Source organism: Protopterus annectens, chromosome 6.part1 (genome assembly GCF_019279795.1).
Source record: "Protopterus annectens isolate FY-2018-M chromosome 6.part1, PAN1.0, whole genome shotgun sequence".
NCBI lineage: Eukaryota > Metazoa > Chordata > Ceratodontiformes > Protopteridae > Protopterus > Protopterus annectens.
This window is the reverse complement of record NC_056738.1, coordinates 479738281-479757411: the sequence shown is the minus strand read 5'-3', so window position 1 is coordinate 479757411 and position 19131 is coordinate 479738281. Positions and strand designations below refer to the sequence as shown.

Here is a 19131-nt window from a genome sequence, read left to right as displayed (position 1 = left end):
TTGCTTCAAGATCTTGTTATTTCTAAATGAAAAAGAGGGGGTAGAGCCAATTTTATTTATGAAGCCTAGAATATTACGTAGAATATTCCAATTTTTCTTGATGATTTCACAATAACTATCAATATCACTTGAATATTGAAGAACAACTCTAAAGGTGTTCATGGTGTTAGATGAAGGTGTGACAGAATGTACTTCACCTGTTGTGGTGTCAAAAAAAGGTTTACATCTACTTGATCTCAATGACCATGCTTCAGTAAAGTGTAGATCTTTGAGTACACTATTTTGGAAAAGACTCACACAAGGATGCATGGGTGGGACAAAGGTGGATTTGTGGTATTTGAAATTATCAACAGTAACATCATCATATTTTTTGTCACGAAAATACAGTTTTAAGTTAAGCAAGCTGCAAAATGCTGTCACATCTTGTGCAAATGTATCTTCAGGAACAAAAAAACTGGGTATAAAAGAAAGACCTTTATTTAGCAAAGCAGTTTGTGAGTCAGATAATGTTACATCAGAAATATTTAGTACATTTGTTCTAGCACACTTGTTTATTTGTTTGTCAACAGTTCCATTAAACCCTCCAAACTTATTTTTCCGATGTTTCCTGCCTCCCCTCTTGTAAGGCCTAAAGGGGCCACACTGTTATTACTTTTGGGGATGGGGGAATCTGAGGTTTGCTGTGTGTCCAAATCCATACCAGAAGAGGAATCACCCCCCAATGAATCAGTATGTGTGACTGTAGTTGGTAAAATCCTGGATTAAGAAGGCCCAGCAAAATACAAATTTCACCAATTACAGTCGCTTTGCACCACGTCCAAAATTTACATGATTTTCTTCATCTGGACGGTATCGGAGGTGTATCAAGGCTTATTGGTGTGTTTAACATTGGCTGCTTGTTGGCAGCTCGATTCTGGTTGCAAAACCTTACATATTTCCATATAGCATGAATACATGACTTTCGGAAAATGGCTGTGAGTATGTTTAAGTGGATTTTTACATCCTAACAACATTATTTGGACAACAAATGTTTACAAATCTTTTGGATAATATCAGGAACTTGGGGCAAAACTAACTTTACTATCGGCCATTTGTTGAGTTTTTTACATTACTATGGGCCGTTTTTTCTTATTACATTAATATGGAAATATTTTTAAATTACTAGTTTATATTTTATATTTCATCTGGATGCTATCGGAGGTGTATCAGGGTGCATCAGTGTGTTCAACATTGGTCGTTGGTGTTTGGTTATCAAACCTCATTAACTTCTGCATAGTGTGAACATAGGACTTTTGGAAAAAACGGCTGCGAGCAAGCCGAAGTGGACTTTCATATACAAATAACATTTATGGACTATGAATGGTTATAAAGTTTTTGGATAACATCAGGTATTCTGTGCAGAACCAATTTCATTATTGGCCATTTGTTACATTATCATGGGCCATTTTTCATGACATTTGAACAATATTTTGAACTTCATAAGCAAATTATATCATTTTTTCACTGCAAAGATATAATTTTGAGTTTTGTTTGGGACTGTTAAACACATGTATTCTTTATTGTTATTGGCTACTGATAGCATTCTAGATTGTTTGGCAATCTGATTTACCAATACGGAAAGCTGTGTCATCCGTTGCAGGTTGACCTTGTGATTTAATAAATACATAAGGTCGAGGATTGTTTTAAGAACTGTCATGGGCAAATAAATGATTGTGTGCTCAACTGATATAATGGCAATACATCTATATGATTTGATAAAATAAGTCTAGTTATACTAAGGCCACTATTATATCAAGCATTACATTTCTTTGTCCTATATTTATTGGGCCTGCAAGGTGGACAGGCAACCTTGGACTATTTTTTACAAATGGTTTATGTGTATTTTTTGGACTTATTTTGTTAAAGATATCAGGCTAATACAACTTTGGGACTCAGATACAGATTTATGCTGACAATTAATATTGCACTGCTTATATAATAATTGCATGCCTGACATGGTCTTAATCAATGTTGTTCTTATTACCAAAATATTTAGGTCTCATTAATATATTTTGTAGTGTGGATATGTAACACAATAAGGCTACAGTTATATATTTCCCCAATTGACAACTTATATGGCCAGCATATCTAAGCCACTCATATTGATACAGCTTTGTGAATTTATACATTTCAGATGCTAATAACAATTATTTTGAATCATTTTGGACTTGTTGGACATATGGAGACCACTTATAAGTATGGTCACACCAAATAGGATTATATAATATTGTATTATTTTGTAAGGAATATATTGGTCGTATCTTTTCATCATTTCAATTTACAGTGGTTGAGGGAGCAATATATATATATATATATATATATATATATATATATATATATATATATATATATATACACACACACACATGATATACTACATATTTCAGTAAATTTCCCCATGTCAGTTTATTTTGTACAATTTATAGGACTCCAATTTAAATAGACAATGGGCCTTTTTTGAAGTCATTAGTAGAGTGCAGACAACTATATCTTATTAATTTACACATGTTTATTTAGCCAACTTTGCATTCATCTGCAAATAATTTGGCACCTGTTAAGAGTTATTGTGATATAATTATATTGCAGTTACCATTATTGTCCTAATATTTGATATTCACCTATAGGTGGATCTGGATGTAGCAAAGTTTTTTGTCAACCATCAAAGGTTATATCTACAAACATTTTAATGATATATTTAATGCAAGCTGACAAGATCTATGTATGAGTACTCTTGTCAGGGCTGTTCTTAACAACTTAGATCTCATATGGTTCAAAACTTTGGGTTTTGACTCAATATTTGATTAGTTCTACTGGCCATTATTGCCCAGTTTCCACATACAATCTTTTTAATTTCTAGGATGTGGTACTGCATTCATTTCCATATTTGAATTTTTTTATAACTGGAATTGGTTTTTGGATAATACACAAGTGTGAATCTGTCTTTTGACTTTGATCAAACATTCAATTTGACTAAGTTTCATCTTTGATTTTGTCTCTGACCTACATTTGAGTCTGTGTGGCTCCCTTATACCCTTGTATCCAATATTCCTTTTTATTTTCAAAATGGATCTAAATCGGATCTTAGTTGTGCTCTCTTCTGATAAGGAATATTTGGGTATTTCTGGGATAGGGGAACGATCCAATGACAATAGTTTTAATACCATAGATAATCCTGAAACCCACTGTGAAAAGTTGTTTCAACAACTGAATAGAAGTATGAGAACATTAAGGTCCAATGTATGGCATCTCAAATTATTCAAAGCATACATGGCTAAAGGGATAAGTCCCAGAGGGCTTAGAGTTAAAATTCAGCCATTAGTAACTGAATTAGATGAACAACTAACCAGTGAATGGTCAACAATACAACAAAACTGCTCCATGAAATTTGTGGACACATTATCCAGATATTGTGAATATACTATTGACAGGGAAATCCTTAATGTTACCAAATTATGTGATGACAGCAATCAATATAAGGACCAACCGTTTTTTTTCCACCCAATTGTCTAAACTTAGCTCAGACTTATTTACCTTTGAACAGCAGCTCAAGGATAGGAAACTCAAAAAATTTCAAAGGGACCAAACAAATTATGACAAAGGTCATTCCTTTCAACATACTATACATGTTAGGTTTGAAGGTGTTTATCATAAAACTAATATCACCCCTAAACGCAAATGCCCCAAGTCCATTCTTAGAAAACGCAATACACATACTGATTCATGGGGGGGGTGATTCCTCTTCTGGTATGGATTTGGACACACAGCAAACCTCAGATTCCCCCATCCCCAAATGTAATAACAGTGTGGCCCCTTTAGGCCTTACAAGAGGGGAGGCAGGAAACATCTGAAAAATAAGAAGTTTGGAGAGTTTGATGGAACTGTTGACAAACAAATAAACAAGTGTGCTAGAACAAATGTACTAAATATTTCTGATGTAATATTATCTGACTCACAAACTGCTTTGCTAAATAAAGGTCTTTCTTTTATACCCAGTTTTTTGTTCCTGAAGACACATTTGCACAAGATGTGACAGCATTTTGCAGATTGCTTAACTTAAAACTGTATTTTCATGACAAAAAATATGATGATGTTACTGTTGATAATTTCAAATACCACAAATCCACCTTTGTCCCACCCATGCATGCTTGTGTGAGTCTTTTCCAAAATAGTGTACTCAAAGATCTACACTTTACTTTGGGTAGGACTCACCTCAAACCTAACAATTTCTCAAAGACAGATATGTTAACCTTACAAGAACTTACCAGTAACAAAAATTTGGTTATCATCTCTGCAGACAAAGGTGGTGCTGTGGTAGTCATGAATTGGATCCAATATGATGCTGAGGCTCAGAGACAGCTGCAAGATGCCATATATTATACCAAAATGCCTCTTGATCAAACATCTGTGTTTAAACATCAAATAGATATGTTTATGAATTCAGCAGTAGAAAATGGCATCATTACACAAAATACCAAAAATCATCTTACTATATCTGATTCCAAAAGCCAATATATCTATTTTCTGCCCAAAATTCATAAAGATCCTTTGCATCCCCCAGGCAACCGATTGTGGCAGGTAATGGCTCCCTAACTGAACCATTATCTGAATTTCTAACTAAACACCTTAAACCATTATTGAGATGGGTAAGATCTAGAATTCAGGATACCACAGAATTTTTAGGTATCATAAATGACATGCAAATTGAAGACGACTGGTTGTTATGCACCTTGGATGTTAGTGCACTATACACCAACATACCACATTGGGCAGGGCTAGATGCAGTAGAATATTGGCTATACAAATTAGAGCTTCACAAACTTGGTTTTAACACTTTTCTTATATGCCTAACTGAACATGTTCTCACCAAAAATGTTTTCTTCTATGGAAAACAATGTTATCTCCAAATACGGGGTACTGCAATGGACTATCATTTGCCCCCATATATGCAGATCTATATATGGCACACATAGAAGAACAAATCATTTATGATGTTACACACAACATTTATTTAATGGAAATTGATATTTGGCATAGATATCTGGATGACTGCTGGATGGTGTGGAGGTCTGATGTGGAATACCTGATGGAATTTGTTGAGTATCTCAATGACAATAAATGGGGTTTACAATTTACCATCAACTATGACCAACACAAGATCACATATTTGGATGTGCTGGTAACAAGGAATAAGGATAACACCCTCCGCACAGAAGTATTTAGAAAATATCCAGAATATAACACCTTACTCCACGCATCCAGCTTTCATCCAGCACATATCACCAAAAACATCCCCAGGTCTCAATTCATTAGGATGAGACGTATTTGCTCAGAAGAAAATACCTTTCGGGTTTTTCACAAAGATTTGTCAAATAGGTTTCAAGAAAGGGGCTACAGTATGGGTTATGTACATACAGCAAGCAACTATGCTGCAAATATGGACATGGAAGACCTCCTTAAATATAAACATAAATCACGGAACACAAACAACAATCTACGATTCATCACTACATATGGTAGAAATACAAATAGAGTCATTGATGCCATTAGACGACATTGGAACATCCTCGTAGCTGACAATGTTTTGTCACAACATCTATCCGAGACCTGCATGTTTTCATTTAGAAGGGGGAAAAATCTTGGATCTCATTTCAGTCACTACAAACATCACCATGATGTTACTAACCAGAATACGATCCAAACCTTAATTTCTGGAGATAAACTTGTGGGCTGCATGCCATATGGTCATAGCAGCCATTGTAAACATGTGCTAAAAACCAAACAATTCTCCAGTAGTAATTGCAGTACTATATATGACATCAGGTGTTTTGCAAATTGCAGCACGGACTGGATTATCTATATGGCCTCTTGCAGTTGTCATGCATTTTACATAGGACAGACATCTAGACCTCTTAAGTTATGTATTTCTGAACACCTTAGTGATGTTAAATGTAAAAGAATGAGTAATGCCTTGTATAAACACACTCTTAAACACACCACAGCAAGATTTCATTTTACCATCATTGACAAAATAATAGGCGACAGATCTAACAAATTTGGTTGGCACAGCAAACTAAATATAAAAGAAAAGAAATGGATTGTGAAATTAGGTGGACTTTTCCAGCCTGGTCTTAATGAATATCTATGATTTTGTATACTAATGAATATTTATGAGCTCACCAATGAAACTTTTGACTAATTATGTCAATGTATAAAAAGAACCTCAAGATGTTATGAGTATTTACACTGATGAAGGCTAGGTTTACACCATAGCCAAAACCGGTCTGTTATCTTTGTGTTTTTTTATTTTTTAACTAATTAAATTAGTTCATACAGTAGTTGCTGGCTTCTGCTTTTTGAAGACAGCATTGCCCATCCCATCTCTATCTTAATAAACCGATCCATACTATAATTATACGTTCTCTCACTATGGAGACATGCCTTTATCATTCCACTCCACAAAGGAGGCAAAAACACTGACACTTCTAATTTTTGACCCATAGCCATCCTATTTCCACTATCAAAAATCATGGGTAAATGTATTCAATCCCAAATGATGTCCTATATGACCCAAAGCAACCTACTAACCCCTACACAACATGGTTTCCATCCTGGGCATAATACAACCACTGCCTTCCTCTCCTTTCTAGACCCCATAAACCTTGCTCGCCACTCTGGCATAATAGTTTCTACTTTGTTCCTTGACCTCTACAAAGCCTTTGAAACCATTTCTCACCCCTTACTATTATCCCAACTCTCATCTCTCAACCTCTCCCCCCTACCATCACATGGTTCACCAGCTACCTCTCTGAAAGACAGCAAGCCGTCAAATGGAAAAACTCACTCTCTTCCTTTCTACACACCCCCTGCCGGAGTTCCTCAGGGTTCCATCCTAGACCTCCTCCTCTTTAACATCTTAATTAATAACTTCCACCAGTCTCTCTCCAATGCCACACTAATTCAATATGCTGACAATTCGACCATTATTTGTACAGCAGACACTTATGACCTACTTCTCAAAACTCAGTTAGCCTTCCCTAATAACGAATCATGGATACATAGTAATCACCTCACCTTAAATGCCAATAAAACAAAGTTAATGATCTTCTCCCCATCCAAAAACATCCATATAGACAAAAACTCTTTTACAGTGACTGCTCAGAATAACAGCCCCATAGAAATAGTATCACATACCAAACTGATCGGTGTCATAATTGATGAAAACCTTAAATTTGACATCCATATCCAAACTAATATCAAAAAACCCACCAAAAACTAGCTTTCCTGTATAGACACAATCATTACCTTACCCCCTCCAGCAGACACACCTCTACCTCTACTTACCTTCTTCCCTCTCTTATGTATGCCCCCCCCCCATTCACTAATCTTCAGCTAGGCTCACAGGTCAAGTTGGAAGCCTGTTACAATAAAATCTCCAAATTTGCCACCAACTCCAGAAACTCATTACATCACTGTCTCTCTCTTCACTCCCTGAAATGGCTTGAACTTCCTAACTACCTCAAATTCCTTAGACTTACTACTGCTCACAAGCTCATATTCAAACCTTCTAGTTGTTTTTCGCTGTCCACCTCTTTAACCTCCTACATTCCTAATTGCTCTCTAAGATCAGAAAACCACAATCTTCTAAACATATATAAGCCTTGTCGACCCCCTGGCTACCTACAATTATCCCGCTGCCTAGATAAACTCTGGAATTCTCTCCCTACCACCCTTCAAAATACTCAGAGCCACTCAAACTTCAAAACTCTTCTCCAATCTTGCCTCCTTTCAACGTGGGAATGTTCCTGTACCCCTACCACATAAACTCTTTAAAACCATCTCCCATGCACTATATACTTCAACTTTCTGTCACTGTGCTCTCTTACCCTTTGCCTCTACTTCCTCTCCTACGCTATACCTCATAAACTTCCCCCAACCCACTCCCTTTCTCCACTATATACCACGTTTTACCTCTCCCACCTCACCTTCTTCTCTTTGTCCTCTCCTCATATTTCTATCTTCCAAAAAAAAAAAAAGCTTGTTTTTTTTTTTTTATCTGTACATAAACATTTTACTTACATGTTTTTTTCATCTGAAATGCCTGTACTTTTAATATATTTAGACTACATGAATTTCACTTTTGTAAATCATTACCTAGGATTAGAAATGTTCTGACTTTTTTTAACAAATTGTATATTATCTCTGTATTTTTCACTGTTCCACTACTTTATTTACTTTTGCATAACTATTGTAAAATTGTCTATATCCTGTCAAGCTTTTCTCTCTTCCAGACCCAGTGGATTATCCCGGTCATCAGACTGTAATAAATAAATACATAAATACTTTTGAGCAAATCTCCCGGGCATTCAGAATAAAAACACACACATCTTCTTTAAAAAAAAAAAAAAAAAAAAAAACATCAAAAGAAGACCGATGAATATCAGTAGGCACCTACCAACTTTAGGCTTACAGTGATAGCTTTGACACCTCTGTAATGGGGAGGGGGTGCTTTATCAGTACTTGAAGCACTGCAGATTGGCAGCTTTAGAAAAGCCTGCAGTTTGACTATTTTATTTTGTTGAGGATTTATATCTTCTAATAGTTTAGAATAGCTAAGAAAACAATTCAGGTAATTCAGGCAAATGGGAAAAGTAGGCAGGTACCACAGTTTTTTAAATGTTTGTGACCCTCAGTACTGCCATTCAGTGTACAATGGAGTTAAAACAAACCTCATTTCTTTACATCTAGCATGAATCACATAAACAGAACTTGAAATAGATTCTGAGAACCAAATAATTAATCTGTGAAACAACATCATGCTAGTATGGCAGGCCCCATGATGGCTATTTTGTGGTAAATCATATTAAAATTCATGCTATTATGGCAGGCCCCATGATGGTCATTTTGTGGCAAATTATATTAAGATTCATACTAGTATGGCAGGCCCCGTGATGGTCATTTTGTGATAAAGCATATTAAGATTCATGCTAGTATGGCAGGCCCTGTGATGGTCATTTTGTGGTAAATCAGATTGAGATTCATGCTAGTATGGCAGGCTTCTGATGGTCATTTTGTGGTAAATCATATTAAGATAGAATAAGAAGTTAGTTTGATATAAAAATATCACTGAATACAAAGGTATAATGAGAAAAAACATGCTTGCATTCCAGGGTAGAATTTTCCTTTAAAGCAACAGTTCTATTTATAGCCCTTATACACAGCATGTACATAATTTTAAAGCAAAAATTCTATGTGCATATCATTTTGCATCATTTTGAGATACCATTCTGGTGAGAACCATCACACTATGTTATTATGTTTTTATATGTGAGCTATATAAAATCATCAGTGCATACAACATTGAGAATTGATATACTGAAACCAAAAAACAGCAAAAACAAAAGCTTTCATACAACCCATTGAAAAGCCTATACTTAAAAAATTCCTATAAACAGTGTTTTGTAGGAGACAAATTAATCTGCACTTCCCATGTGGAGGACTGCATCTACATACACTACAATTAATATACCAATGCTAAGATTGCACAAAATGGGGGAAAGGATAAATTCACTTATCTCACTGTCAGCTGATCTTGGGCAAAACACACACAGCAAAGCACATCACTAGTGTAAGTGAATGGGACATATCCATTCACTTACACTGCTACAACTGAACACTTGTAGCAAATGCAGGAAGAATCTTTGATATGATACTGTAAATTAAACGTTAATGAAACTGGCATTCATATAATATTGTTAACAAAAGTTAAAGTACTATTCCTCATTCCATGATAATGGAACACTATGTAACCAAGTCCAATCTTCAAGGGTCAAATCTTCAATTAATCAGGACAAGAAACAATGTTTTAAAGTTTAAATAGTCAATGATGGAGGCAATGTGGGGTTATACAGGCAAGTCACTTTTACTTTAGTTCCGCTGACTCTAATATGTGGATACACCAGCCTGCTTGAGTGATAGAATGACTCATATGATTTGCTTTATTAGATTATATGAAAGTTTAAAGGTTGCCATGGAAAAAATACGTATTTACAGCACTGAAATATTCAGGATATGAAACAAAATCTGAAACACTAAAAGAGGTTTTTACAAATCCATATCTGCTTCACTCTTTTGGGAAGGGTCCAGTTATTTAGCCGCACACAAAGCATACACTGGAGAAAAAAAGGTTGGAATCATACAAAACAGTATACCATTACTAAAGAAAAAAATGGCAAAATAAAGGCATTTTGCTGATAAAGCTAACTGAAGAGGCATACAACATGACATGACATGCACAGATCATTTCTGCAGGAGATAAATCTGACAAAGAAATGGAGTTTTATACAAAGTCTGATTAGAAACAGACTGCCAAGAGAAGTTTTCTAATTGAAGATAAGGTGATGTGATTCCAAATCCTGTCTTCTCAGATAAATATATTTTTCTTATACTTCTGGAAGAAATAGATTTAAAGTTTAAGGCAGAAATGCAACTACCCTGACTCTCTTTTAGCAAAGGGTGATTTCTAAAAAAAAAAAAAAAATGGTGCACAAAAATGACAGAAAATAAACATGCAAATTTATAATATACAAATATAATGAAAAACTCCTCCACTAAAACTGAATCTTTTAAATCCAAAGCCTTAAACTCCTGCTTCTTAATAATGCATTCTACTTAGATGTTACATAACAGCAGAGAGAAGAAAAAAAACTGTGTGCCTGGACAGAGATAAATAATGTGGAAATCGTTACTGATAAAATCAAACAAATGATCTTTGACACTTCACACTGTAGACCATTTAATAGAATCAAAGATGCAGAAATAAAACACTTTAGTTTATTCAAGGATTTAGGAATTTGGGTGCAAAAAACAGATTTAGCCATAGAAAACAGTGTAATAAAATCATGGATTATTTTAGAAAATGTACTAAATGAAGTGATGAAGTAATTCTATAAAAGTTCAGTAAGATTAAAAATTGAGTGTAGAAACTGCCTCTGTTTTCTGTTCATTAAATCTGAAAAAGAAAGAAAAATTAGAAGGAATACACAGGAGATTTACTAATATCATTAATGGAGATGATGCCGTATGAGTAAAGGCTGTAAACTGATACAGGTACTCTTAATCTATAATATACTTCTAAAAATGGACTCTGATATTGAGCTTTGATATAGATATGTCCTTCCATGGACGTTATGCCCATAAGGCATATCAATAAGCCAACACAGCCCATAAGGCATGCCAATAAACCAAACATACTAGTTATTGGTGACTAAGTTGTGAGACACACTGTTGTCCTCCTCACCAGGCTCGACAAGGAGAAGGTCACAGTCAGTTGTTTGACAGGTGCCAGAATCTGCCACATCACGCACACACTTAAGTCTCTCCACAACAGGTACAAGTATGACTCTGTCCAAGTTGGTGTGAATGACTTGAGACATACCTCCCTGGGCTATATGAAGAGAGACATGATTGAGCTCTCAGGGTATGTGTCCCAGGCAGGTATGACCCTAGCCCTTAGCAGTATCCTACCTTCTTCAAGAATGATACCACAATACCAAGAAAAAATAATTGACTTTGATAACTGACTTAGTTTCTGCTGTCATTCCAAGGGGATCCAGTATCTGTCTGCTTGGGATGACATGGTTGACAGCCCTCGATGCTTTGCCAGAGATGGCCTCCACCTGTCACCCCTGGGATTCCGGATTCTAGTCAAGGCTCTTGCCTCCCTCATTGTGCCTTTTTTAGGCACTGCCTCAGAGACAAATCTTCCAACATAAAAGATCTGTCAAAAAACAAATTGAAGGTCATGTTGCTTAATGCTAGGTGCCTTAAATTGAAAATGCACTCACTGGAGGCTCTGCTCACACTGGAAGATGTTGACATCTGTGCAGTCACAGAAACTTGGTTCAAGGCTGCGGAGAGCAGCCCTGCCTTACCAGGCTATACCTCATTCCACACATTCTGTCCCCAAAATGAGGTCAGGAAGACTAAGGGTGGTAGAGTATCTATCTTCATTAAAGACAAGCACATCTCCAGACTGATTTGCCAGCATGATGCACTAGAACTACTCCAGGTGCAACTGACAGTTGGCAAGGCACCCATCCAAGTTATAGCCAGCTACAGACCCCCCCTCCATAACTCAGGGCACCCACTCCTCCTATCTGGACCTACTTGACTTCATCAAGGTACCATCCTGATCCTTGGTGACTTCAACTACCCCACCATAGACTGGGTGAACTATTCCTGCACTAATGCACACACCTACTGATTCCTTGACTTCATCAGTTCTAATGTATTTGACCAGCTTGTCTCAACCCCCACAAGGGGAGATAACATTCTGGACTTGGTTCTCACCAACATGGGTGACTGCTGCACCACCCCCATAGTAAGTTCTTACCTGGTATGATCAAGTCATCAGTCTCTCTCATTTGAAGTTTCTATCCCACCCAACCCCCCAAGCCATAACCAGGCTAAACAAACTTCTCAAAAGCTGACTACAGCCTCCTAAGGGAGGGTATCAGTAGCTTCACACCTCTGCCCCCCCCCATAGAGGATGCAGACAACTATGATGAACAGTACTCCAATGCAGTATACAAGCACCTGTACAACTGTGTGGACTCAGCCATATCCAACAGAACTAAAACCCTCTATCAACAGGCTTTACAACAAGAGGAAGAAACTGTTGTCCAAGGGTAAAAGGGCACAAATTCCCAATTGGAAAAACTCCCTCTTTAGCCTCAACAAGCAAATTAGATCTCTAGTGAAAACCTCCAAAACCAATTATGAATCAAAACTAGCCTCTGAAACAAAGGGAAACCACAAAGCCTTCTTCAGTCACATCAGGAACCTCCACGGCAAAGCCCAGGTTTGTTCTGAATTAGTACTTAACAGTATCACTTACACTGATCCTGTTGACTTAGCCAACCTGTTAGCAGATAGGTTCAGCACAAACTTCACCTCTCTGTTGCTCCACAAAGGCCCTTTGACATCCCCGATACTTGTCCTTCACCTCATATCTCTGTAGATCAAGTGTTAAAGGCCCTATCCAAGGCAAATAACACAGCTTCCATGGGACCTGATAGTATCCCAGGCTGTATTCAGTACCATCTCCAGCAAGAACTAGTTTCTCCATTGAGCACCCTATTCAACCACAGCCTAAGTGCTACTACTGACCCTGGAAACTATTGCCTCATTACCTTGACAAGTCTGATCTGTAAAGCCATGGAACATATTATTATGGATCTCATAAACAAGGACATAGGGAACCTCCAAGCGCTTGACCCCACCCAGTTCGGATTCGTCAAGGGCAGATCTTCCCTTTTGAACCTGGTTGACTTCTTTGAGACTGTCATCAAAGCCCTGCATGATGGAAAGTCAGTACCTACAGCTTGCCTTGACTTGGCCAAAGCCTTTGATACAATTCCCACTTGGGCATCATCAAAAAGCTAACACAACTTGGCATAAATCCCTGTCTCATCAGGTGGGTAGCCAACTGGCTCATCAATAGGACCAACAAGGTCAAAATAGGCAGCTCCACCTCTGACAGCAGACCTGTCATGAAGTAATTCTATAAAAGTTCAGTAAGATTAAAAATTGAGTGTAGAAACTGCCTCTGTTTTCTGTTCATTAAATCTGAAAAAGAAAGAAAAATTAGAAGGAATACACAGGAGATTTACTAATATCATTGATGGAGATGATGCCGTATGAGTAAAGGCTGTAAACTGATACAGGTACTCTTAATCTATAATATACTTCTAAAAATGGACTCTGATATTGAGCTTTGATATAGATATGTCCTTCCATGGACGTTATGCCCATAAGGCATATCAATAAGCCAACACAGCCCATAAGGCATGCCAATAAACCAACCATACTAGTTATTGGTGACTAAGTTGTGAGACACACTGTTGTCCTCCTCACCAGGCTCGACAAGGAGAAGGTCACAGTCAGTTGTTTGTCAGGTGCCAGAATCTGCCACATCACGCACGCACTTAAGTCTCTCCACAACAGGTACAAGTATGACTCTGTCCAAGTTGGTGTGAATGACTTGAGACATACCTCCCTGGGCTATATGAAGAGAGACATGATTGAGCTCTCAGGGTATGTGTCCCAGGCAGGTATGACCCTAGCCCTTAGCAGTATCCTACCTTCTTCAAGAATTATACCACAATACCAAGAAAAAAATAATTGACTTCAATAACTGACTTAGTTTCTGCTGTCATTCCAAGGGGATCCAGTATCTGTCTGCTTGGGATGACATGGTTGACAGCCCTCGATGCTTTGCCAGAGATGGCCTCCACCTGTCACCCCTGGGATTCTGGATTCTAGTCAAGGCTCTTGCCTCCCTCATTGTGCCTTTTTTAGGCACTGCCTCAGAGACAAATATTCCAACATAAAAGATCTGTCAAAAAACAAATTGAAGGTCATGCTGCTTAATGCTAGGTGCCTTAAATTGAAAATGCACTCACTGGAGGTTCTGCTCACACTGGAAGATGTTGACATCTGTGCAGTCACAGAAACTTGGTTCAAGGCTGCAGAGAGCAGCCCTGCCTTACCAGGCTATACCTCATTCCACACATTCTGTCCCCAAAATGAGGTCAGGAAGACTAAGGGTGGTAGAGTATCTATCTTCATTAAAGACAAGCACATCTCCAGACTGATTTGCCAGCATGATGCACTAGAACTACTCCAGGTGCAACTGACAGTTGGCAAGGCACCCATCCAAGTTATAGCCAGCTACAGACCCCCCTCCATAACTCAGGGCACCCACTCCTCCTATCTGGACCTACTTGACTTCATCAAGGTACCCTCCTGATCCTTGGTGACTTCAACTACCCCACCATAGACTGGGTGAACTATTCCTGCACTAATGCACACACCTACTGATTCCTTGACTTCATCAGTTCTAATGTATTTGACCAGCTTGTCTCAACCCCCACAAGGGGAGATAACATTCTGGACTTGGTCCTCACCAACATGGGTGAATGCTGCACCACCCCCATAGTAAGTTCTTACCTGGTATGATCAAGTCATCAGTCTCTCTCATTTGAAGTTTCTATCCCACCCAACCCCCACAAGCCATAACCAGGCTAAACAAACTTCTCAAAAGCTGACTACAACCTCCTAAGGGAGGGTATCAGTAGCTTCACACCTCTGCCCCCCCCCATAGAGGATGCAGACAACTATGATGAACAGTACTCCAATGCAGTATACAAGCACCTGTACAACTGTGTGGACTCAGCCATATCCAACAGAACTAAAACCCTCTATCAACAGGCTTTACAACAAGAGGAAGAAACTGTTGTCCAAGGGTAAAAGGGCACAAATTCCCAATTGGAAAAACTCCCTCTTTAGCCTCAACAAGCAAATTAGATCTCTAGTGAAAACCTCCAAAACCAATTATGAATCAAAACTAGCCTCTGAAACAAAGGGAAACCACAAAGCCTTCTTCAGTCACATCAGGAACCTCCACGGCAAAGCCCAGGTTTGTTCTGAATTAGTACTTAACAGTATCACTTACACTGATCCTGTTGACTTAGCCAACCTGCTAGCAGATAGGTTCAGCACAAACTTCACCTCTCTGTTGCTCCACAAAGGCCCTTTTGACATCCCCGATACTTGTCCTTCACCTCATATCTCTGTAGATCAAGTGTTAAAGGCCCTATCCAAGGCAAAGAACACAGCTTCCATGGGACCTGATAGTATCCCAGGCTGTATTCAGTACCATCTCCAGCAAGAACTAGTTTCTCCATTGAGCACCCTATTCAACCACAGCCTAAGTGCTACTACTGACCCTGGAAACTATTGCCTCATTACCTTGACAAGTCTGATCTGTAAAGCCATGGAACATATTATTATGGATCTCATAAACAAGGACATAGGGAACCTCCAAGCGCTTGACCCCACCCAGTTCAGATTCGTCAAGGGCAGATCTTCCCTTTTGAACCTGGTTGACTTCTTTGAGACTGTCAACAAAGCCCTGCATGATGGAAAGTCAGTACATACAGCTTGCCTTGACTTGGCCAAAGCCTTTGATACAATTCCCACTTGGGCATCATCAAAAAGCTAACACAACTTGGCATAAATCCCTGTCTCGTCAGGTGGGTAGCCAACTGGCTCATCAGTAGGACCAACAAGGTCAAAATAGGCAGCTCCACCTCTGACAGCAGACCTGTCACTAGTAGTGATCCCCAGGGATCTGTCCTGGGACCCATACTGTTTGGCATCTACTTCTCAGAGGTCCAGGCAAAGACAAAAGGCCTGTGACTGGCTACGTTTGTGGAAGACCTTAAGTTGGGTGCTGTTATTGACTCCCCAAATGATGTTAACATACTACAAGAGGGTCTCACAGCAACAAATGACTGGTGCCAAAGTCATGGCCTTAAGTTAAATGCAAAAAAAATTATTATCATACCATTCAGCAAAAACACAGCCCCTACTGATTACCTCATCAACGGCAACCCCCTAAGCACACAAGCTGTGGTGAGAGACCTGGGTAAACAGGTTGATAACAATCTCACGTTCGACCATCCTGTAGCGGCAGTGGTCAGAAAAGCCTTTTACTTGGTTCATCTCATAAGTAAAGGGATTGCATACAGAAAAAAGGAGGTTATTACCTTTCTGTACTCCTCCCTCATTAGGCCAATAACTGAGTACAACACCTCATTTGGTATGTACCTCTCCAAACACCTGTATCATCTGGAAAGGACACAGAAATACCTCACAAACAGGATCCATGGCCTCCAACACCTGTCCTATGCAGACAGGCTCAAATCACTATCACTCTACTCAGTATTGTACAGATTTCTCAGAGGTGATCTGTGTCTTCGAGGCAATCTCGGACCCTGCCCTACTACAGATGCTCCATATCCGTAAGTCTAAGTCCTCGTGCATTACCAACTCAAAAGGCCTAAATCTAATAGGTGACATTAACAAAACCTGCTGGAGAGACAGATTTGTCTCCCAGAGTCTGCCCCATCTCTGGAATAGACTTCCCATACACATCAAACAGAGTACCTTGCTGACCCTCTTCAAGTGTAACCTTGACGAGTGGATCGGAAACCGCAAATTTGTCCCAGGGGTTCCATCTGAGTCCCTCACTGACATGGGTGACAGGTGTTGACTGAGGTTTCTTTTTTGGGATAAACTCTTGGCTAGGCTTGTAAGGGCCCCAGAGTCATTACCCTAGTAACTTGCTATGATCCTATGATGTCATAACATGTGGATCTTTGCTCACATTATTTGGATGAAAGTAAAAAGACTGCGCTTTATTCTGTTGCTGATACAGTTAAAGACTGCGCTTTATTTTGTTGTTGGTACAGTCCAGTGTCAGTATGGCGTATTCACTTCATCAATGTCTTTTATATCATTGTTGTACAAGCTTTCTGCAAGAGTCATAAAGTATATATGGATAGAAACTACTCAGTTAATCTTATTCACTGATTTTATAATGGATACAGCCCATTAAAATACTTTGATATACTTTGAGGTAACATTAAGCTTGAGAGAGTAATTGTCGAAATTGTTGGGAAATACATTATACTAGGCAGAGAATGTGCACTCTAGAGAGCTCTTCTTACAATTAGTAATTGTCACATTTTAATTAGGGTATTTATGGGCAATCTCATAATTATTTCCCTACGTAAAATGTGCATATAAAGTCTACAGAATGCAAATGACCAACATTTCTTGTAGGAATTCAGTTTTCCTTGTAACAACACCTGATGAGGTTAAGGGTCATTGCTGGTTCATGATAGTGGTATGCTATCAGATATCAGAATTGTTACAGCTGGGATGAAATCAATGAATAAAGGTTATCACTTTATAATTCACATGGAGAGTCGGGCAAGAGTGCTGTGAAAAACTGATGGCGTATATTTTGTCACATTTAGAGATAACATTTTACATGCTCTATTAGTAGAAATATAAGAGTAAAAAATGTTAGCAAATATTTACAGCCTAGCTCATTAAGCATACATTCATTTCATGCCAATGTTACGGCTATCCACCTTACATGTCACTCTCTCTTACTTCCCCTTATTTTACTTTTTTATTAAGACCCACCACAAGCGTTACATTCCCTATACACCAGCATGGCCTTTGGAAGGATGTCGCAGTCACAATATACTCTGTTTAGAGGAAAATATATTTCCTTATGACTAACTTAAATAAGTCACTATCGTTTTGTTGTCATACTTTTTGTTCTTTAGCACATTGGTCCCCAACATATCTCATTCCCATATCCTGCTTACTGCATGAGATACTGAAAGGTCAATGTTGCACTTCCAGATCCTTTCACTTTCCAGGATGTATTCACTTTGGGCCTTATGTACATAATCTCAGGGATTTTGACACAAACTATGCCCATTGCTTCTCACAGTCCTACATCAGCTTTATTTTAACTCTGTCTATGAACAAATGATAGAGGAGATAAGTTATCAAATAACTCTACATTTTTAGAAGTGGTAGGTTTACTGGAGAAATTCCCGTAGTTACATTTGTTTTCTGCTATATTTTTATGTATAGATGGAACTAATTGGACAAAGCCTGTTTGACCTGATTCACCCATGTGACCATGAAGAGATACGAGAAATTCTTCATTTTAAAAATGGTAAGAAATGAACAAGTTAAGTGCTTATAGAGTGACTCAGAAAATGCATAGAAAGGTATGCAAGAAAGCAAAATAATGCACAGAAATCTTTCATCTCTTAAAGTACAGTAAATTAACATTTGCATATATATGGACTGTTGTAGTAATTCAATGAGTTAGTGAACTGTAGAATGCCATACATACAAAAGCTTCAACATGTTCCCAATCAAAAGCATGCATTTTATTTATTAAAACTGATCAGCAGAAAGTTTGTTTTCCTATCCATCAGCTGTTTCCTTCTGCACGTATTTTATAATTCAAGTGGTCTGGCACTCAGACGAACAGTCACATGTACCCTCTCAAGAATATTTGTGTACAAATTAAAATGTCACTGAAACAGCACAATGACACTTGCTTGGAATACAATAAGAATGGTGCTATGTCTTTCCTCAGGCTGTAATTATAGTGATGTCAAAGTGGAAAAGAATATTATTCAAGAAATGAGTATA

At 38.2% G+C, this 19131-nt stretch overlaps 1 protein-coding gene across 1 annotated transcript in view; it reads left to right on the top strand.

The window, feature by feature from the left end:
- Positions 1-19131, top strand: part of LOC122805642 (hypoxia-inducible factor 1-alpha-like) — a 515864-nt gene that overhangs the window by 296967 nt on the left and 199766 nt on the right. The window contains exon 4 of the mRNA XM_044075934.1: positions 18559-18643. Coding sequence (XP_043931869.1) covers positions 18559-18643 — 85 coding nt within the window. The remainder of the gene's footprint in view (positions 1-18558; positions 18644-19131) is intronic.